The 24,127-nt window shown below is 44.7% G+C and overlaps 1 protein-coding gene across 1 annotated transcript in view; it reads right to left on the reverse strand.

Moving 5' to 3' along the window:
• The window catches only part of LOC124795396 (carboxypeptidase B-like), a 146,214-nt gene that overhangs the window by 76,164 nt on the left and 45,923 nt on the right, over positions 1-24,127 (reverse strand). The window contains exons 2-3 of the mRNA XM_047259411.1: positions 17,003-17,215; positions 5,965-6,055 (exon numbers count right to left, since the gene is read on the reverse strand). Coding sequence (XP_047115367.1) covers positions 5,965-6,055; positions 17,003-17,215 — 304 coding nt within the window. The remainder of the gene's footprint in view (positions 1-5,964; positions 6,056-17,002; positions 17,216-24,127) is intronic.

A 24,127-nucleotide genomic window follows, 5' to 3' on the forward strand; every position in this document is an offset into this window, starting at 1 on the left:
ATAGTAAAAACTTATACTATTTATTCGGGGGAATGCTATATCTGGTGCCTCAATTATTAATGGTACAAGTCAGTTACCAAATCCAAATGTAATGGGCATTACTATAAAGAAAATTATTAAGATTGCATGAGCTGTGATAATAACATTATAAATTTGGTCATCCCAATTAGTGATCCTGCTTGACCTAGTTCAGCACAAATACGTATTCTTATTGATGTTCCTACTATTCCTGCTCATGCTCCAAATAGGAAGTATAAAGTACCAATGTCCTTATGGATTGCTGAGAATAGACTGCAAATCTACTTCTGAGATTTTCTATTTTATCATTATTGGTCTTATATTCAATTATGGTTCTAGACTGCAATTCTAGAGGTATAATTTTTATTAAGACCTAAAAGATTATTCTTTCAACATAAGAGAGGGGAGGGAAATTTGACTTTGGCGCGAATAGTGCCCTCCGCCACACACCGCTTTGTGGCCAGCGGAGTTTATGAGTGTATATGTAAATGAACATGTAGATAACTTTGAAGGTTGTTAGTTTAATTAACTTAAGTCCTTAGTATATTGAAATTAGGGTTGATGTTGAAATTAATCCTATTGTTGAAATTGTAACAGTTATAGGAAGAATAAATCTTGATTTCTGGGACTTTATTTTTATTGGTAACCAGTTTTCAGTATATGATATAATTAGTGCTGAAAATCTAATTCATGTATAATAATAAAGTGTGATTGTGGTTAATACAACTATAATTGTTATGATGGTTGTTATGTTTTTCCATAAGTGATTGTATAACAATTCACTTTGATAGGAACCCTAGAAATGGGGGCAAACCTCCCAGGGATAAAAGTGATAAGAATATTATAAATTTAATTTCAGTTTTCATGTTTCTCGCTGAGTAGATTTGGTTTACGAAGAATAAATTTATTTGCTTGGATAGCAATTATTTTGTAATCATTCTGTTGATCTGCTCATATTAGCTCTGAATATAACTGCTCGATTTATAACCATTCTTTGTCATACAGGGTGTTTCAAAAATGACCGGTATATTTGAAATGGCAATAAAAACTAAACGAGCAGCGATAGAAATACACCGTTTGTTGCAATATGCTTGGGACAACAGTACATTTTCAGGCGGACAAACTTTCGAAATTACAGTAATTACAATTTTCAACAACAGATGGCGCTGCAAGTGATGTGAAAGATATAGAAGACAACGCAGTCTGTGGGTGCGCCATTCTGTACATCGTCTTTCTGCTGTAAGCGTGTGCTGTTCACAACGTGCAAGTGTGCTGTAGACAACATGGTTTATTCCTTAGAACAGAGGATTTTTCTGGTGTTGGAATTCCACCGCCTAGAACACAGTGTTGTTGCAACAAGATGAAGTTTTCAACGGAGGTTTAATGTAACCAAAGGACCGAAAATCGATACAGTAAGGGATCTGTTTGAAAAATTTCAACGGACTGGGAACGTGACGGATGAACGTGCTGGAAAGGTAGGGCGACCACGTATGGCAACCACAGAGGGCAACGCGCAGCTAGTGCAGCAGGTGATCCAACAGCGGCCTCGGGTTTCCGTTCGCCGTGTTGCAGCTGCGGTCCAAATGACGCCAACGTCCATGTATCGTCTCATGCGCCAGAGTTTACACCTCTATCCATACAAAATTCAAACGCGGCAACCCCTCAGCGCCGCTACCATTGCTGCACGAGAGACATTCGCTAACGATATAGTGCACAGGATTGATGACGGCGATATGCATGTGGGCAGCATTTGGTTTACTGACGAAGCTTATTTTTACCTGGACGGCTTCGTCAATAAACAGAACTGGCGCATATGGGGAACCGAAAAGCCCCATGTTGCAGTCCCATCGTCCCTGCATCCTCAAAAAGTACTGGTCTGGGCCGCCATTTCTTCCAAAGGAATCATTGGCCCATTTTTCAGATCCGAAACGATTACTGCATCACGCTATCTGGACATTCTTCGTGAATTTGTGGCGGTACAAACTGCCTTAGACGACACTGCGAACACCTTGTGGTTTATGCAAGATGGTGCCCGGCCACATCGCACGGCCGACGTCTTTAATTTCCTGAATGAATATTTCGATGATCGTGTGATTGCTTTGGGCTATCCGAAACATACAGGAGGCGGCGTGGATTGGCCTCCCTATTCGCCAGACATGAACCCCTGTGACTTCTTTCTGTGGGGACACTTGAAAGACCAGGTGTACCGCCAGAATCCAGAAACAATTGAACAGCTGAAGCAGTACATCTCATCTGCATGTGAAGCCATTCCGCCAGACACGTTGTCAAAGGTTTCGGGTAATTTCATTCAGAGACTACGCCATATTATTGCTACGCATGGTGGACATGTGGAAAATATCGTACTATAGAGTTTCCCAGACCGCAGCGCCATCTGTTGTTGAAAATTGTAACTACTGTAATTTCGAAAGTTTGTCTGCCTGAAAATGTACTGTTGTCCCAAGCATATTGCAACAAACGGTGTATTTCTATCGCTGCTCGTTTAGTTTTTATTGCCGTTTCAAATATACCGGTCATTTTTGAAACACCCTGTATAATTACAATGAATATGATGATTTCTACAACAGAGATTGTTGACCCAATACCTGATACTACATTTCATGATGTGTATGAGTCTGGGTAGTCTGAATATCGTCGTGGTATTCCTGCTAGACCTAGGAAGAGTTGAAAGAAGAAAGGGTTAAATTTACTCCAATAAATATAATTGTAATATGAATTTTTAATCATGTATTGTTTATGGTTAATCCTGCAAATAATGGGTATCATCGTATAACACCTCCTATAATTGCAAATACTGCTCCTGTGGTCAATATGTAGTGGAAGTGTGCTACTACATAGTATGTATCGTGGAGCACAATATCAAGGGATGAATTTGCTAATACTAGACCTGTTAAGCCACCAATTTTGAATAGGAAAATAAATCCTAGAGCTCATAATAATGGCCAGTTGAACTTGAATTTAGTTCCATATAATGTAGCTAGGCATCTGAATACCTTAATACCTGTTGGCATGGCAATAACTATTTTTGCTGATGTGAAGTATGCTCGTGTATCAACATCGATTCCTACTTTGAATATATGGTGTGCTCGTACAATAAATACACTTATTGGTGATAGTGATGATGATGATGATTATGATGACGTTACATTCCTGAAGATTGAGGTTGAATTGAGGGTTGCAAAGACAGTGACATATCAGCATATCGCTGTAAAGCCTGAGAAAATTTCTATCAAAATGGGGGCACGTATCACTTGCTACCTGCATAAAATTACTGTGAGAGTAAGGCATCTCTAGCACCCCTATGACAGAGATGGGAATGAAAATGGGTACCTACCTAGAAAGAAAAGAGGCACTGCAAGACATACCAGGTACAGGTAGTATAAAATAAAAATCGCAATAGCATGGTGATATTCACTTACTTGTGTAGGCAGTGGACTACTTATGACTACCTTTTCTTAAATACGCTCTCAAGGTCTTTAGCAAATGAATTCATTTCATATGGCGCATAGCTGTACAGCGTCTTGAGGTCACCAGAGCAGAAGGATGTATTTCTGCAGGATGTATTTCTGATCGACTTGGATTCCTCGAGTGTCTTAGCTATTTTGCACATGCACCCAGCGGATCACCTATGGCTAGTCCGCCCCGGTAGCTGAGTGGTCAACGTGACAGACTGTCAATCCTAAGGGCCCGGGTTCGATTCCCGGCTGGGTCGGAAATTTTCTCCGCTCAGGGACTGGGTGTTGTGTTGTCCTAATCATCATCATTTCATCCCCATCGACACGCAGGTCGCCGAAGTGGCGTCAAATCGAAAGACCTGCACCAGGCGAACGGTCTACCCGACGGGAGGCCCTAGCCACACGACATTTCCATTTTACCTATGGCTACTTCTTTGCAGGCTGCCACCTCGCTCTTGAAACACAGTTAACTGTTGTCTATGGGAAGAGGAGTGGGCATCTTACAACTCTCTGTGACTCTCCCAGTCAGGTGAACATATCCTATCCCATGACAGATCGTTAATAGATAGTTTGCTGCAACAGCGAGAGGACCCAGCAACGAACAGCGCTTGTGCATATGTTTAAGTACACCACATTAAACTTATTTTGTGATCAAACAAGAGGGCAGATACTGCTGCCTACTACTTCAGTTGACGATGAGCCGCATGCAATAGAAATTTAAGGATCCTAGGAAACGTCCTACCCGCCATCAAGTTATTATAGTCCGATTAAAATTATTTGATAGTTGTCGTCTGTCATTTGCCTTTACAGTGTTGCGATATCGACTATAGGCGACACACAGATGCAGCGGTCGTGTCATAAATTCTGTTTATGTATAACACGGAGCAATGTTAGAAGTGGCCGCCTCGACGTAAGTCGGGAATGCGAGATGCTCCATCGACAGCTGATTTTAATTGACCAATGATTAATCTGCGACAGACGACGGGTTTTCTAGCCCATAATTTAACGTCATGCCCTAAGCTAACCACAACCTCACGGTGTACAATGTATCCCAGAAAACGGCGGTCAACAATCTGGGGCAGAACTAAAATCACAATCGCTTCGTTCACGGCGATTAAAGCTAACATCTACGAACAAACAGAAAAAAAATCTGTTTCAGCTATAAAAGTCAACTGTAATTTCTCGATGTTATTAGTTACCTGAAATTATCCTCACACTGGCTGCATGAGCTGCCGCATTACCAACCGACGAGCACTCCTCATTGGCACTTAGTTGCAAATTATAACAGACACAGGCAGATTCCAAACGAAGAAAGAATGATAGAAAGAAAAATAAGGGCAGACAAAAATGTCAATAAAATGATGAAAATAACACAGCAAAGTATTAGAAATAAAAACATTACGTTCAAACTGAATGGAAATAATAAACTCTCTTTATTAGGTTTAGAAATTTTAAAAAAATCGATACATTTGACAAGATTTGAACCTACGACCTTTTACAAGTCGGGTTTCTACACTAACAATTGCGCTGTATCAAAAGTCTGGATTAAATAGTTACAACTGTGGTGACCCAGTCACAGCTGTGAATTGTAGCCTTCAAAAATTCGGCTTCAGGCAATGTCGTGCGATGCTTATTTACTGTAAGTAGATCTCTATGATTATAGTAACAATGTATGTGACGCTGAATCGCGTCTTGCGCGGAAGTATTCAGGATCGTGTGGTTAGTGCTGCTTATGAAACGTGTGTATTTCATTAGCTTCGTTGTGCTTTATTGTGGTTATCATATGTGGTAAAATAAGATTAAAAGTGCCAGCGGCATCCAAACACATCAAGAAAGTCAGCTGAACAAAGAACTGAAAGTGGCGTTTGGCAACGGCGTACGTTTCCGGCGTGACGCTGAGCGCTCTGATTCGAGGAGACCAGCTCCAACGCCTGAAGTGTCAACTATCAAGTAATTTTAATCGGACTACAAGTGAGCTTTTATTTTTCACCAGCGAGTGACACTTTCCTAATTTCTTCTCTTAGTGTTTATCATTATCCTAGAGCTTTAACAACACTGTCTAAATCGTTTTGTGTTACAGTTTTATATTTTGTGTAGCTGCCGAATCGGATGAATGAGTATGAGCGATACTGGAAGAAAACTAAAAAGAATTTTTTGGTCTTGTAAGATTTTGTTTTAGACACTTTAATCATGGGTGCTTTAGCACGAGCATTCATAACGGTGATGTAATAAAGTGGACACGCAGACACACACACATACACACACACACAAACACACAAACACACACACACACACACACACACACACACATACACACACACTCACACACACAAACACATACACACACACACGCACAAACATTTAGGCTGAATGGAAACTATTACAGGGATCTGTATTTAACACAGATATCGGTCAACAAATGGATATACAGAGACTCAGTTCAGAAACTCTTATCTCTTAACGTTCACATTACCTCGTCAAGCGTCATGAATCTGTCGAACGAGACCCCCCCTTGCGGTAGCTCAGCCAGGTTCCTGGTTTGAGAACGTCCTCGTTCCAGTAACCTGCGGGGAAACAAGTGATAGTTCTCACATCTGTATACCTTGCTCACCCAACGATAAACGTGCAGTACAAGGCGAAATGCGTATAAGCAAAGAATGTGGTTTAGTATGCTAGCACGGCTTAGCATCATTAGTCATGTGTATGATCTAAAACACGACAACGAAAGGTACCATACCTCAGCGGGTAAGTAAGACCCATATGAAAATACACCAAGGTAGAAGTTGTTATATGGTGTGAAGAATGGAAACGTCAAACGTTCTAAATGCCATTTTTCCACAAAACACGTTTTTACTGCTGTTGTGTTCTTGGTATTCTGTTGCACGTCCCTAGAGTTGTTCCATGTACCAAATGATGGGAAAGATATTCCAAACATTCATTGCTAGATGCCGCATAGTCTTTGTGTGAAGCACTACCGCCCTCTTGAATTCCAAGCAGCAGGAGTGAAGGTCTCTCCCGTTTAGTTGACGCACAGCTTGTGTGGAAAGCAGACTGCCTGTAAGCTTTCCTTTATATCAATAACACATCTTTGAAATCGAAGGCAGATTTTGCAGTTATGGACAAACGGAGAAAGGCAAGCTAGGCCTTTGTTCCGCGAGACTCACACAAGATTGTTGAGTCAGATAAAGCTATGAAACTATTCCATGTAATTCCAGTCGTACATTGTTGTCGATGCAGGCGTGTAAGATGTCCAGATGCAGAATAATTAAAGTGTGTGATACTCATGAATCTGAACTAGCTACTAAAAATTCTTACTTTGGAACACAAGAATGGGAAAACGTCAATGTATTCAAAAGAGGAAAGAGCATGGCTGATGAATGTTATAGTGTACTTCATCTGAAAGACCAGCCATGTTTATCAGTTGCCATAAAGAAGGGCCTGTTGACAATGTTGCCATTTCTTCGTCAACAGCACACGGAGTTCTACAGTAAACTTAGCAACATATGATACCAAGAATGGAGCTGTGGAAGAAACGGAAGTTAATACTGAGAGATTTCTTCCCTTGAATTTACATTGCTATTCTCTCAAAAAAAATTTAAGAGAGATGAGAAATTGAATTTTGTTGACTACAGTTCTGTTAGTTAAAGCATTACTGCTGTATTTCTGTACTAGTATTATTACAAGCAAAAGTATTGACTCAGTATGAATGACACCTGAAACTTAGTATTTCTTAATGGCTAGTTCCCCTGTCCGGAACTTAAAACTTCCTTAATTGATTATTTATTTTCTAATTTGTCTCGTTTTTTGTAGTGATAACGCGAGCAGCAAAATTCTGTGGTATCATAGTGCCTTTCCAATTTTTGGAAGCAAGTAAGTTATGTTCAAAAAGAGGTATACCATTTTTTCTTTCTCTTGACAAATGTGAGATTTGGCAGTTAGAACGTTTGACGCTTCCATTCTTCCTATGATTCACGTTCATTCTGGACTAAAAAAGTAAATATACGAGCTAGTACAATTATTAAAATACGTTATGAGGTCTTAGCGATCACAAATACACCATTGTGAACGTCGTTGGATATACAAATAGAATAAAACACGGTAGTGAGCTTATAATAAACCTTATAGTATGCTGTACAGCTCTTTAAACTTTTAACCTGTTGCCATCAGCATAACGACTATGATCTTAAATTTATGAGTGATGTTCAATAAGTAATGCAAAACATACTTTTCTAAGAGCAGGTTGGTTTTATTCAGAATTCCAGTACAATATATTACTCCCCACTCTTTCGTTACAAAATACTATTTTTCAACATAATCTCCATCCAGTGCAACAGCCTTACGCCACCTTACTGGGAGGGCGTGTATATCCACGTGTTACCACTCTACTGGTCGATGTCGGCGTCAACTTCTTGCTGCCACCCCCCTCCCCTCCCTCCTCCCCTCCCCCAGGGGACCAACAGCTCTTTTGTCTGTACATCTGTGGCACACAGGGTTCCCCGATCTATTGCAGCTTTCATTCTTTTCCAGGGCTGTTTTATCTTCCCCTTCCTTGTCCTTCCCTGTCCTTGTTCCTTTCCCTTTGCCCCTTCCTTTCCCTCACTTGATGTTCTTCTTTACGTCGGCTCATCTATCCTCCTGACTTTGCTTCATCTTGTGGTTTTGGTTGGCTGCTTTTCCTCCACTTTTTGGCTATTCTTTTTTGGTCCCCCTCAAGAGCTTGACTTCCATCTCTAAATTTGAAATCTGTAGTGTGAGCCAGATTGGGAAGAACACGCCTTTGATGTGGGTTCCTCTCCCCCTCCTCCTCCTCTCCCTTTTCCCCCCTTCCCCTCCCTGCCTGTCATAGCCCTTTTGCCTCCTTGCTAGGTCACCAGCTCGGTAGCCAGCCTGTGTCGTTGGGCTGTTATGTACCCATCTGGTCGAGCTTCCTGACACCACAGGAATTACACTGCTGATACCCAGTCTGTGAACACCTCGTGCAAGCCTAGGAGTGGTTGCCCTTCTTTTCGGGGCATCTAAATTCCCAGCAATGGCCGTCCCGCCAGGTGGCTGTTGCTGTGGCTGGGTGGCACCCATGTTCGGAATGGGTGATACCAAGGCGGACGTTTAGCACGAGAAACGTGTTAAACTCTCTGTCCACACTTCTGCGGCCGCGTCTCTTCCTCGAGCTAGTTCTGTCTCAGTTCCTGTTTCTGCCTTCCTGGCCTTACCCTATTCAGCTACCTCCTGGGAGGAGTGTCAGGCTCACCAGCTTGTGGCCAAACCCTTTCCACATTTCCTGGTCTGTACCAGGACTGACACGGAGACTCTTGCCACCACCAAACCACTTTTCTTTGTGGAACTTATTGAGGGCAAGTTTAGTGGAGTTGAGTCATTAAGCAAGATAAGATTTGCCTCTCTCCTTACAACGACAACTTCTGCCACTCAGTCGGCCTCCCTCTGTGCCTGCAACTGTTTAGGAGACATCCCTGTGGGAATCGCTCCTCACAAGTCACTCAGTATGACACAGGGTATAATTTTCCGTGGAGACTTTCTCCTCCAGTTGGATGATGAACTTAGAGCTAATCTAGATCGATGTGGCGTTCATTTCATCCAGCGTGTCCATAGAGGCCCTAAGGACCATTGTGTAGACAGTGGCGCTTTCATAGTGGCACTTGAGGGGGATACAATGCTCCGAGGGCCCCGAAGCCATTCACTCTCTGTCCAATCCCGACATCGCTGCCACCTATTCCCTTACTGTTAAAGCCTCCTCCCTCTCTCTGAGCGAGAAGAAGCAGCGCAAGTCAAAGGACGAGGCTTCCCCAGCTTCCTAGGGGCTCCGCCTCCTCCTACTCATCTCAAATCAGACCCTGCTTTTATGGATGTCACCCCATCCTCGTCGGTGACGACCACTGACAGAATGACTTGACCTCCCCTCAGCTTCTTTAAGTCTCACCTGCACTCTCTACACGCGATAATCCAGTGGAATTGCAACGGATGTTATCGACACCTACCGGAAATACATTCCGTCTTGCTCTTCAAGAAATGCACTTCCGTGATAATCACACTCCAATATTTTGTGATTATTGGACGTTCTCTCGAAATTGTGCCGGCCCTGGGATAGCGTCTGGAGGGGTCTGCACTTTGGTTCGCGCCAGTGTTACTAGTGACTGGATTCCCCTTCCAACCAACCTGGAAGCAATCGTGGTTAAAGTGCAAAAGACTCTGCCAGTTGCCGTTTGCAATGCCTACCTCCCTCCAGGTAGGCCATTTTCTGACGTTGAACTGCCTACCTCAACACAGCAACTCCCGTCTGCATATCTCTTCCTTGGAGACTTCAATGGGGGAGTGTCACTTTCACGGGTAGGGATCTTCTAATTGACCAACTTATTACAGAGTTTGATTTGTGTCTCCTCAATGACTGTTCCCCTACCTACTTCAGTGCCACTCATGGCACCTTTACAGCTATCGATCTCATGATCTCCTCCCCTGCTCTCGTGACTTCCCTACATTGGTCATCCCATGATGATCTTTGTGACAGTGACTACTTTCCGGTGATTCCATCATTCCCCTGACGCCGCCACGCAGACAGGCCCCCACGGTGGGCATTCCACAGGGACAATTGGCCTTTATATACGTCTGCTGTGCACTTCGACACCTTTCTCTCGAATTGCATTGATACGGTCGTGCAGGACATCTCTGCCACTATTCTTCATGCCTCCGGCACTGCTGTCGCCCTATCCACAGGTCCCCCTCATAGTCGACCGGTACCGTGATGGACCAAGGACATTGGAGTCGCTGTCCAGGACCCCCGACAGGCACTGCAGTGATTTAAAAAGACATTCATCACAGACCAACTTCACTTTTAAGTGTCTCCGTGATAAGGCTCGTTACCTTATAAACAGAGTAAAAAGGAATGCTGGGAGCACTATGTTTCCTTCCTCGGGACGTATGCAACTTCAACACAGATTTGGACCAAGCTCTGTAGCCTGAGCCACCAGTGACAGTCAACTGTCCCGGACCTTGTCCTGCAAGGTGCCCTGTGACTGATCCATTGGTCCCTGCAGAACACCTCGTGACACATTTTGTGACAGCATCAGCGTCCTCTTCCTATCTCACTACCTTTCTCCGGCAGAAACGCCGATTGAACAGACCTCCCCTCTGTTTCAGCCCTCACCAAGCTGAACCCTATAATGAACCCTTCACTGAATGGGAATTCTTGCAGGCTCTTTCCTCTTCACCTGACACGGCGCCACAACCAGATGATCCAACACTTGCACGTTATGCAGAGGCAACATCTACTCAGGGTCTTCAACCGCATTCAGCTCATGGGTGCCCTCCCCTCGCAATGGCGAAACAGTATGGTTACCCCCTTCCTTAAGCCTTGGAAGAGCCCAGCGTCTCTCGACAACTACCTCTCGATTAGCCTGAAGAACATACTTTGTAAACTACTTGAGAGGATGGTTAGCTTCCGATTATGTGCGTTACTCGAATTTGGGGCCTTTTGTCCACGTATCAATGTGGCTTCTGGGAAGGATGGTCTCCAACTGACCATTTACTCAAACTGGGAACTGGAATCCGACAGGCTTTTACTAGCCGCCAGCAAATGGTTGCAGTCTTCTTTGACCTACATAAAGCATATAACATTCAAGCTACCCTACACGACTGAGGCTTTCGCGGTCCCCTTCTGCTTTTTATCTGCGAGTTTTTATCCCACTGGCTCTTCCGGCTTCAAGTTATCACTTCACTCAGCACCCCTCACATTCATGATAATGAAATCCCACAGGGTTCTGTATTAAGTGTCACACTCTTCCTCGTAGCCATCAGTGGACTTCTAACTGCTGTTGGGCCGCTGGTTACCCCGGCATTGTATGTTGATTTTTGCATCTGGTGCCGCTCCCACTCAGTAGCATCTGCTGAGCGCCATCTGACGGGCCTCTGCGTGAGCTGTCTCCCATGGCTTCCAGTTTTCTCCCTCCAAAACGCAGTTTATGCGTTGTTGTCGTCGACCCACGGTACACCCCGGACCAGAACTTTATTTAGGCGAGCTGCTGCTAGATGTTGTAGCACAGTCCCGTTTCTTGGGCCTATTTTTGAAAAAAAGCTGATATGGCTACCCCATATTCACTACCTGAAGACTACATGTATGCAGAAGCTTAATGCTCTCTGCCTCACGGCCCACACATCTTTGGGTGCTGACTGTGCTATTCTACTCCATCTTTACCATGCTCTGGTCTTGTCCAGACTAGATTATGGTAGTCAGGTTTATGGTTCAGCGGCTCCTTCCACTCTGAAAATACTTTCACCTGTTCACCATTGTCAGGTGTGTCTGGCTGTTGGTGACTTTCACACTAGTCCCATTCACAGTCTCCTCACAGAAGTAGGGATTCCCCCTCTACAATTACAATGAAGCCAACTGGTTTCTTACACAATCGCCATTCACAGATTCTCTGACCAACCCATGTACCCTGTCCTCTTTGGAAACGAGGGATGTCTCCCTCCCGATCACTGCCCATGGGTTGGATTGCTGGTTAGAATGGGCCTCACTTCCCTCTGTCGGGATCTCCATCTCCACTCACTGGAATGCACCCTGTGTATTTCCTCGCACACACCTCCTTGGATGATGCCTAGACCACGGATTAGAACCGATCTGTTCTAAAGTCATAAGGTCTCTGTCGCCCCTATGGTCTTCTGGCCTCTTGTACGTTTCATCCTTGAAGAGATCCAAGGTGCTACCATCTTCTACACTGATGGTTCTAAGACGTTAGATAATGCAGGATACGCATTCAAGTCTGCTACTGACTTAGAACACCATTTATTGCCAGGATCATGCAGTGTGTTCACAGCAGAGCTGTTAGCCATTAATAGGGCCCTCCAGTTTTTTACTGAAGCCTTCCTCCACAGTGTTTTAATATGTACTAACTCAATGACAGCTTGCAGGCAATCGACTGATGCTACTCTAGTCATCCTTTGGTCTCTGCTATCCACGGCCGTCTCTCTGCCCTTGGCTGTGTCGCCTACTCACTTGTCTTTCTCTGGTTCCCAAGTCATGTGGGTATCCCAAGGGAATGAACTGACTGACCGTTTGGCAAGAGAAGCTGTTACTTGCCCTCCCCATTCCCTTTCATGATTCTAGCTGCTGATATGCAAATCTACGTCAGAGCTCTCTTTGCCCAAAACTGAAATGACATCTGGTGCGCTACTGCTCCCAGTAATAAACTCTGCACAATCAAGGAGACAGCTGTGGTTTGGCGTTCTTCCTTCCATTCCTCTCGGAAGGACTACATTGTCTTATGCTGTCTACACATTGGTCGTACCAGACTCACCCATTGTTTCCTTCTGCACAACGAGCCACCCACACAATGGGGCTGTGGAGCCAGACTGACAGTATCCCATATATTGTGAATGTCCCCTTCTTTTGGTACTGAGTATAGTTTTCCAGAGTCCTTCATCATCATTTCCTTGGGCCCTTATCCCACTTCAATGTCGGGTCGGCCCTGTAACTATGGATTTGGCGATATTAGTGGCAGAGGGTGGCCGGATGCCCTTCCTGTCGCCACCCCATAACCCCCGGGATGGAATCAGTGTATCCCAGCTGCCTGCATCTAGTGTAAGTCATGAACTAGTGTGAACGTTTTCAAATGTCTGCGAGTGGTGTAACTGAGGCAAGACATGGGGACCAGGCCAGTATTCACCTAGTGGGATGTGGATAACCGCCTAAAAACAACATCCAGTGTGATTGGCACACCGGCCCTCGTCGGTAATCCGCCAGGCAGATTCGATCCGGGGGCAGCGCGCCTATCCGAGTCCAGGAAGCAGCGCATTAGCACCCTCAACTAACCTGGCGGGTCGTCTTCCAGAGTCTTTAATTTTAATATTAGCAGACTATTCACGGATGGTTGACTTGGTCCTCAGTTTCCTCCGAAAAAGCGGTTTATATTTCCAGATATTAGGTTTTGCTTTACTCCTGGAGCAGGGGCAGGGTGGTTGTGGTTGGGCCTCTCTTTATGTTTTCTCGATCTCTGACCTCATCACCACTCCCGCATGGAAAGACTGCTCTTTTTTGCCATGTTTTAGTATTCGTCTACCCTTTTATGCCTTCTACTGTGTGTTTCTTATCCCCCTCGTTTTATAGTTTGACTCCCCTGATTTGATCCGTCCACTTTTAGCGGTCCCTCTCTCCTCCATGAGTAACTCTGGAATCGCGGAACTGATGACCTCGCCGTTTAGTCGCATAACACCTCTCAGTCAATCAATCAATCTTGCTGCCTCAATAACCTCCCCATCGTCCACTGCCATGTACTGCCTCCCACGCGGTGCGTCCTTTATTGGGCCAAACACATGTAAGTAGGAAGGTACAAGATCTGGGCTGTAGGAAGAACAGTCCCATGAAGTTTTGTGAGCTCCACTCGGGTGCACAGACTTGTGTGAGGCCTTACGTTGACACGGAAAAGGACAAGTTTGCATTGTTGAACACGGTGAAGTCGTTTCTTCAATTTCCTGAGGGTATCACAGCACACTTTAGAGTTGATCGTTGTACATTGAGGGAGGAGATCAAACGGACTAACCCTTTCAGAGTCTGAGAAGACCGTCGTCATGATTTTACGGACTGAGGATGCAGTTTTGAACTTTTTCTTCGGAGGAGACGTGGTGTGGTGTGGTGTCGTTTTGTTTTCGGTTCGAAGTGGTGACCCATGTTTCATCGCCTGTTCGATGTTCGACAACAATGTGTCTGCACTACCAACAGAGAAGTCCTGTTGTGCAGCGAGATATTTGATTGAGATCCGTCGATCGCCTGGAATGAGAGTGTCCCATGTTCCAACAATGCAGGTGTCATAGCTGTGTGTAGCCTGCCAGCACGCAAGAGATCGGACAGGTCTGAGCGACCTTGTTGCGATGATGTCACACACCTCGTCCAACGATTCACCGCGCCTTTGTTCACTGTCAGGTCTCCGTAGACATTCTGCAGGGACCTATTAATATTCGCTGTACACTGGTTTTCCACCAAAAGAAACTCAGTGACAGCTCTCCGTCTGGAACGCACTTTCGTTATAGACGCCATTTTGAAGGCTCCGAATAGCACCGCCACTTCTTTGAACTATGTGAAGCTATAGGAGCTTAAGAAACTATAAGAAAGAATGACGGACTGATAAAAACAGTTTTAGAAGGTTATGTAGAAGGGAAAAGGAAGCGAGGAAGAAAGAGATTCCAGATACTGGATGACATGATGGACGGTACAACATACAGCAGCCTTAAGAAGCAAGCGATGGATCGCAGAAAATGGAGAGGCAAAGGACTTGCTAATATAGCAGATAACTGCTGATGATGATAGGAGCCACGATGTCCCACAACAAATTCCGCCTTTTTTCAACCGAAATTGATCGAGAAAAAAATGTGTTGCATTACTTATTGAACGCACCTTGCAGTAAGCCGAATTTTAGCAAGTAACTTTATCTGATGTTGCTGTTATGTACCGTAATTTGCACAGAAATCAGGATGCTCACGTCTGTTAAGAAAACTAGTCAATATATCAAATAATACTCGAGATTTGCGGTTTTATTGTACGGTAATAACCAAGGTCGCTCCGTCCCCTGCAACAAACTGGAATAGATTTTCGTGAAACAGAGTCATTTTTCGTACGAGGGACGAAATAACTGTAACAAGTTATTAAATCTTTGTTTGTCCATTCGGGGGAAACGCATGGAATCATTAATTTCTGTGCCCAAATTTCATTTAGCAGATTTTCGTGGGTGTATTTATCTCTCACTTGCAATAATTCCCTAGACCAGCGCCTCATTTTCTTTTTCTTTATACACTGCGGTAAAATACTGAATGAAATTCGTTGTCTGTGCTGGTAACCAACAATACTTGTGTTAAAATATTGTACTTCGCGATATGGTAACTACACAGTGCGAGAGGTTTAGTTTGACAGACTCGGTTTGTACGTCTCTGCAATTGTTTGACGAACCTATGGAAAGCAAACACCGAACCTGACAAAAAAGTTTGATCGTTTACAGTGGCCTTAAACGGTCAATCTTTTTTGTCAGCCGTCAACCCAAATCTCTCTTAAACAAATCAAACCGTCTTTATTAAACAAATTCGTCAAATAAAAGTGGCATATTGTAAAGTATTTTGACATATACGAAGTTTGACAAATTGTTTAATTGTCAACGGGGGCCTTATCGATGAACAGAGTATAGACGCCGCACAGGAATATTTGTACCTAAATTCTGGCCAAAACTGTATAACTTTTCGCCGCGCGGGATTTGCCGAGCGGTCTGAGGGCGCTGCAGTCATGGACTGTGCGGCTGGTCCCGACGGAGGTTCGAGTCCTCCCTCGGGAATTGGTGTGTGTGTGTTAGGTAGTGTGTAAGCTTAGGGACTGATGACCTTAGCAGTTAAGTCCCATAAGATTTCACACACATTTGAACAATTTTTCTAAAACTTTTAGTTTACTGAACGATTGTTGCAAGTCACGGAAAAGTAACTGACCAACTACTGGGTTCATAATTCAATTTTCAGGGGCCTGAGATATGTCTTTTAACCCCTAACAACAGATGAAGAAGATCTTTTTCTGTCAGGGAACATTTTTCTTGATTAAGGTATCAGCTTCATTCTAATTACTTTGTGGCTTCATTAAATGATTGTTTTAAACTGAATCAGATCAAAATGTAACAGCTTTTGTTTAAACTATGGGCTAATCTCATTACTTAAATTTGTAACACAGTAACTACATTGAAAATATTACTACACAATATTTTAGTTCGTCTGTCATTTTTTTAGCGAGTTAGAATCTGTGTCGGGGCTTGTCAGACCTATGCTAAAGTATAGTCATAATTGGTACAGTACTGAGAGCCAGTTGCAAAGATAAAAAAATCCTGAAATTTTCCCTACATAAATATAAGATTTATAAAAAAGTTATATAGTGTTTGTATTTATCTTATCAAAAAATCCGTATGAATTTCGATTACAAACGACTTTTGAACAAAATATGTGATCTTTATGACTCATGTAATCCTATGAAGCTTTATTTATTCAAATTTAGCGATCTTTTCAATCAATTATCAGTATTTTAATAAAAAATAAGGAAACGAAGTATTTAACATAACCATGATTCAATCGTTAAAGATGGTATAATAATGCTAAGAAGAAGGGAGATAATAATGGAATTGTTGTACAAAGATGAACTTGGTCGATATTTTCAGTCTTAAGTCCTGCTGCCTGGTGTACACAAGGCGAAACCTTTCGCTCTGAGCCGCGGTTACATTAAGGTTGTCAGTGCTGTTGCTGCTGCTACAGATCAACTGATTTTTACGAAAATTTTGAGGTCTCTCTAAGGTTAGCAATGAAGTAATTTTGGGATATTTACAATTACAATTAAGTTAAAAGTGTACGGGAGTGCTTTACACGTTTAAAACTATCAGAAGTAATTTTGGATTTAAGTACAAATACTCCACTGTGCGCCGTATCGCCGCATACTGCTTGCAGGGCGCTTGTGGCGCGAGCACATGGCAAGATGAGGCACTACTCACTGTTCGAGGTCGTCGGTTTCGACTGTGTACGTGACGCCGGCAGCGCTCAGGTGGACCCTGACGTCTTCTGCTGAGTGGGGCGCCACGGCGATGACAGCGCCACGCTGCGGCGACGGCATGGACAACACCAGGACGCCACGGACGGAGTCCAGGGCTGATACCGCGGCCAGGCGGGCAGCGTCCTCCACGGGCGCCGTGCGCACCAGCAGGTACCTGCCAACACACCACGTTCCTTCACAGACGTTCAGACACGTCACTGAAAGTGACCCCGGGAGGGTTCAAGCCGTCATAAAAGCGAAGGCAGGACGCACCTCATATAAATTTCTACCAACAAGGGTGCGGATACTTTTGTTCGGGTTGTGTATTGCAGATCGTGCAGTAATTGAAGGGGAAATATCAGTGTTTACACTGACCACTTAACCAAGAAATGGAGACAATGGGGACAAACATAGATCAGGGGAATCAGTTTCTGGATGTGCCTTGTTTCCACATCAGAGAAAAATTCCTCTGTTATTACTTGGAGAACATCGTCCCTAATGCAGTTCGCTAATGCTCTTTCCGCGGCTGCAACGTAACGGTGCGGTGTGCACCACGGGGAGAAGTAATTACAGATTTTTGAAAAGAAAGTTCGGATCGGTATCACCACACACCTTAACTCATTCATCCTACTGGGAGACGAGACGATCGGCCGCTGACGGATACACAACCGCATCCACTCTCCCATTTCCTCGACCGACTGAAACCGACGTCCAGGCATGCCTTTCTTCAGGTCGCCAAAGATGTGAAAATCACACGGTGAAAGATCCGGCCCCGGCCGCGGTGGTCTAGCGGTTCTAGGCGCTCAGTCCGGAACCGCGCGACTGCTACGGTCGCAGGTTCGAATCCTGCCTCGGGCATGGATGTGTGTGATGTCCTTAGGTTAGTTAGGTTAAAGTAGTTCTAAGTTCTAGGGGACTGATGACCACAGATGTTAAGTCCCATAGTGCTCAGAGCCATTTGAACCAAAGATCCGGCCCATATGGAGGATGTTGGAGCGTTTCCCAGCCATATCGCTGAAACGTAGCCTTCGTCCGATTGTGGTCGGGCGACCGAGGAACTTGTTTCCATGTTTATCGATGGAGTCCGAGTAGCGAGCGGCCGAGGAATCGGGCCACGTCTGCTACACAGCTGTCTGAGGGGGAGTTGAATCTTAGGCGCTAGCTGTACAGTACTATGGCCGCTAAATGAACACATTAGAGCACTCCGCCAACAACGGTCATAACAAAACAACTGCGTGCCGTTCCCCCATCACAGCGGTGACAGTATCGAAACGTAACAACAGTAGGGCCACCTGTAGCGCGGGCAGTGTATTATGGCGAGTGTTCCTTTTTTCATTTGACTGTCCCTTATACACTGAAGCGCCTAAGAAACTGGTATAGCATGCGTATTCAAATACAGGTATATATAAACAGGAAGAATACGGCGCTGCGGTCGGCAACGCCTGTATAAAACAACAAGTGTCTGGCGGAATTGTTCGATCGGTTGAGTTTGAACGTGGTGTTACAGTCGGCGCAAGAGCGATGAGACACAGCATCTCCGAGGTAGCGATGAAGTGGGGAATTTCTCGTACGACCATTTCACGAGTGTACCGTGAATATCAGAAATCTGGTAAACCATCAAATCTCCGACATCACCGCAGCCGCAAAAAGATCCTGCAAGAACGGAACAAACGACAACTGAAGAGAATCGTTCAACGTGACAGAAATGCGACGCTTCCGCAAATTTCTGCAGATTTGAATGCTGGGCCATCAACAAGTGTTAGCGTGCGGACCATTCAACGAAACATCGTCGCCGGCCGTTGTGACCGAGCGGTTCTAGGTGCTTCAGTCTGGAACCGCGCGACCGCTACGGTCTCAGGTTCGGATCCTGCCTCGGGTATGTACGTGTGTGATGTCCTTACGTTAGTTAGGTTTAAGTAGTTCTAAGTTCTAGGGGTCTGATGACCTCAGATGTTAAGTCCCATAGTACTCAGAGCCTCTTGAACCATTTGAAATATCGTCGATATTGGCTTTCGGAGCCGAAGGCACACTCGTGTACGACACAATCTTACGCCTCACTTGGGATCGTCAACATCGACATTGGACTGTTAATGACTGGAAAAATGTTGTCCGGTTGGACGAGTCCCGTTTCAGATTCTGGACGTGTACGGGTATGGAAACAGCCTCATGAATCCATGGATCCTGCATGTCAGCAGGGGACTGTTCAAGCTGGAGGAGGCTCTATAATAGTGTGGGGCGTGTGCAGTTGGGGTGGTAACGGACCCTCTGATACATCTAGTATGACTGCAACAGGTGACACGTACGTAAGCATCCTGTCTGATCTCCTGCATTCATTCATGTCCATTGTGCACTCCGACGGACTTGGGCAATTCCAGCAGAATTTATGGACAGCGATGCAGGATTCATGGTGTCAGTTCCCTCCAGCACTGCTTTAGACATTAGTCGAGTCCATGCCACGTCGTGCTGCGGCACTTCTGGGTGCTCGCGGGGGCTCCACACGAGATTAAGTGGGTGTACCAGTTTCTCTGGCTCTTCAGTGCATGTCTCACGCATACACCTTATATACATATTTCTTCCACATTTTGACTTTCCCTTCTTGGCTTAGTACCGAATCGACTTTTGATATTTACGTGGCTCCTACTTTTTTTTTCTCCAAAGGTCTCTGTAACTTTCCGACTGTCACACATTCTTCTATAGACTTTCATTAGTTCTCTTGCCCTTCCTGGTCAGTTTTTAGATGTCTGTATTCTCCTTTGGCCTGCATCATTTGCTCAATTTTTCAAATTTTCTCCTTTCCTCAGTTAAATTCAATATCTCATAAGTTATCCAAGGATTTCTACTCGCATTCTCTTATTGCCTAATTGTTCCTTTGCTGCCTTCACTATTTCATTTCTCAAAGCTACCCATTCGTCTTCTGTTGTATTTATTTCCACTCTTTCAGTCAGTTGTAACATAATACTTCCTCTGAATCTCTCAACCAGCTCTAAGTCTTTCAATTTATCTGAGTCCCATCTCATTAACTGCTTTTTGAAACTTCTTCACTTTAAACCTGCAGTTCATAGCCAATTAATTGTGGTCAGGGTCCACATCTGCCCCTGGAAACATTTTGCAGTTTAAGACCTCTGTCTTAACAAAACATAATCATCTGAAACCTTCCGGCGCCATCAAGCGTCTTCCACGCATAAAACTTTCTTTCATGTTTCATAAATCAAGCATTCGTAATAATTAAATTATGCTCTGTGCAAAATGCTATAAGACGATTCGGCCTTTCATTCCTCAACTCCAACCTATGTTCTTTTTCTATTTTTCCTCTCCTATTCCATTGTCGACTTCCAATCACTCATCACAATTCTTCTTTAGCAAACTGAATAAGTCCTTTTATCTCACTTCATATTTTTTAAAATATCTTCATCATCTACGAAGGCACATAAATTTGCACTATTGTATTGTAGTGGGTATTGGTTTCGTGTCTGTCTTGCGTTTACTATGCTGTTCACAGTAACTCACCCACATTTCTATTTTTTATTCATTAACAGTTCTAACCATGAATTATCCTAATTTGATTAAGTATTTATAATCCTACAATCGCCTGACCAGAATCCTTCTTCGCTTTTTAAATTCTCTAACCTATCTACCCAATCAAGTTATTTAACATTCGATGCTCCGACCCGTACAAGGCCAATTCGGTTTTTCCTGATGACTACCTCTTACTGAGCAGTCACCGCCCGGAGATCGAAATGAATGGCTATTTGTACCCGCGGAATATTTTACCCAGGAAGATGCACTTATCATTAAGCCAAGAGGCTGCACGCCCTCGGGGAAAATAACAGCTGTAATTTTTCTTTGTTTTCAGGCGTTCGCAGTACCGACATAGCAAGGCCGTGTTGACTAATGTTACAAAGCCAAATCCAGACGGTTGCGCTGCAACTAGTGAATAGGCTGATGTCTGCCATCAGGTGCCAGTGAGTTACCCTGGCCTCTCCATAGATAACCCTCCGCTGTGGTTGTGCTTACGGTACGGCTCTCTGTCGTAGAGGCACGCAAGCTACCCCACCTCGGCAAGGTCCATGGCTTAGTACATGGGTCATAAGGGCAACAGAGGGACGTAAATCTAATATTGGCACATTCCTTTCCTATGCTGTTCCTTCCTTATTTCACTTGAAGATTTGCTAGTCTGACGTCTGGCTTTTCCCGGAAACCGAGGTGCTCTTCTTGAGCAGAATGCGTTTCTACAATCCCCTCTTTGTTTCACCTTGCGCCGTGGTCTGGAATAGCTTTAACCCTTAGTGATAGTCCTTAGTCACCTCACTTTCTGTTTATATGAATTCCCAGGTTCACCCTTCCCACCCCCATCCCCCTCCCGAGTACTGCAAGTGTAACGCACAAGCGGTGATCCGTACCGCGCGCGGTCGATCAAGTATGTGTTTATTTTGTCGTATCTCCCTTTAATTTCACCGTTGTTTGCGCGAACCGTCGCTGCATATTGACATAAGTGCAATGCACATAATTACGTAGTTGCTCCCTTTTGCTTTTCAAGGAACAGGGACCATATACATGATGAAGCTACACTTCAAATACTTCGTAAGCTGTCTGAGGACGAAGATAAAAGGATATGCGATTTCACCGATGAAAGTGAAGGGGGGAAGAAAGTGTAAACACAGAGCAACCCGGGGACTCAAGTAATGTCTGAAGTAATGCTGGATGGAACTGACACCATGACTCCTGCAGCGTTGTCCATAAATACGTAAGAATACGACGGGGGTGGGGATCTCTTCTGAACAGCACGTTGCAAGATATCCCAGACGTATGCTCAATAATGAGCATGTCTGGAGAGTTTGGTGGGCAGCGAAAGTGTTTAACCTCAGAAGAGTGTTCCTGGAGCCACTCTGTGTGGTGTTGCATTGTCGTGCTGGAATTGTGCAAGTCCGTCGGAATGCACAATGGACATGAATGGATGTAGGTAATCAGAGAGGATGCTTATGTACGTGTCAACTGTCAGAGTCGTATCTAGACGTATCAGGAGTCCCACATCACTCCAAATGCACATGCCCCACACCATTACAGAGCCTCTGCAGCTTGAACAATCCTCTGCTGACACGCATGGATCATGGGTTCATGAGGTTGTCTGCATACCCGTGCACGTCCATCCGCTCGATACAATTTTAAACGAGACTCGTCCAACTAGGCAACATGTTTCTAGTCATCAATAGACCAATGTCGGTGTTGACGGGTTCAGGCGAGGCGTAAAGCTTCGTGTCGTGCAGTCGTCAAGGTACACGAGGGGCCTCCTGCCCCGAAAGCCCATATCGATGATGGTTCGTTGGATGGTTAGCATGCTGACACTTGCTGATGGCTCAACATTGAAATCTACAGCAATTTGTGGAAGGGCTGCACTTGTGTCACGTTGAACGATTCTCTTCAGTCGTCGATGGTCCCATTGTTGTAGGATCTTTTTGTGGCCGCAGCGATGTCGGAGATTTGATGTTTCAACGGATTCCTGATATTCACGGTACACTCATAAACGGTCGTACGGGAAATCCCTCACTTCATCGCTACCTCGGAGATGCTGTGTACCATCTCTCGTGCGCCGACTATAACACCACGTTCAAACTCACTTAAATCTTGATAACCTGACAATGTAGCAGCAGTAACCTATATAACAACTGCGCCAGACCTTTGTCGTTCGATTCCCGACGGGGTCAGGGATTTTCTCTGCCTCCTGATGACTGGGTGTTGTGTGATGTCCTTAGGTTAGTTAGGTTTAAGTAGTTCTAAGTTCTAGGGGACTGCTGACCATAGATGTTAAGTCCCATAGTGCTCAGAGCCATTTGAACCATTTTTAATGACCTTTGTCTTATAAAGGCATTGCCGACCGCAGCGCCGTATTCTACCCGTTTACATAACTCTGCATTTGAACACGCATGCCTATACCGGTTTCTTTGGGGCGCCAGATGTAATATAAAGCATAGTTACGTATTCATCTATCTTTATCCCCTAAACTCAACCGAAGTTAAGTTAAATTTCATTTTTTCTGCGACGTTTAGTGTCGTTAAATTGTACTGACGTTATATAAGTAGTAATACTTACAAAGGTGTACGGATGGTACCATTTTGGAAACGCGGCATGCAAATCCGCGCGCGGCAACTCTTGAGACAGTGACGCACGCTGTACTTGGAGGGTTAAGGCGGCGCGCAAGCATGGAAAGGGGTCTTGTTTTGGCTTTCGAGAAGAAAGTAGAGCGAACGCTAGTCAGTTAAGGAAGCCTGCGGTTGTCGGGGTCACGTTCTGGTTTCCACGCGCGAGATGGACGGGCTTCGCGGCAGGTAGTCTTGTAAGCGCCACCGACCGGGACGTAAACACGAGAGTGCACCATGCTGTTGCTGGCCGGACGCGTCGTGAAATAGGGTGTGTACAGCCACAACGTGTTGCAAGCTGTGCTCTTCCGCTCGTCCCTGGCGTACGATTAACAGTGAAAACTCTCCAGATACTCAATTTCGAGTAAAGTTTCTTCAGGTTAATTGAACTTGGCGGTTAGATTGTCAAGTGTCAGAGATGAAATATAGGCCGTTATTTTGAGCTTTTGTGTGAAAGCGTGGAACGGCACGTAGCGCTTATGGGATGCATGGGTTACTAGCGTGCGCTTTGTGAGCACTGAGCCGACCACTGTGACCGAGCGGTTCTAGGCGCTTCAGTCCAGAACCGCGCTGCTGCTACGGCCGCAGGTTCGAATCCTGCCTCGGGCATGGATGTGTGTGATGTCCGTGGGTTAGTTAGGTTTAGGTGGTTCTAAGTCTAGGGGACTGATGACCTCAGATCTTAAATCCCATAGTGCTCAGAGCCATTTGAACCATTTTGTGAGCACTGAACTATAGATACTCGTTCCCTCTCTGTATTAATGAGGCATTAACCACTATGGTCGCGATTTGTTTAAGAGTTAATTTTTCAGCAGTTTGCATTCCTGTGCTGAAAAATACTGTGAATTCGTGTATAACTGGTTTGCCGTAGTGCAATGTGTTTTGTGCTTTTCTCCTTATTGTAGAAGTCTATTGTAATAGCATGCGTTAAGGGAATTTTTCACGGGTCGTGG

Source organism: Schistocerca piceifrons, chromosome 4, assembly GCF_021461385.2.
Source record: "Schistocerca piceifrons isolate TAMUIC-IGC-003096 chromosome 4, iqSchPice1.1, whole genome shotgun sequence".
NCBI lineage: Eukaryota > Metazoa > Arthropoda > Insecta > Orthoptera > Acrididae > Schistocerca > Schistocerca piceifrons.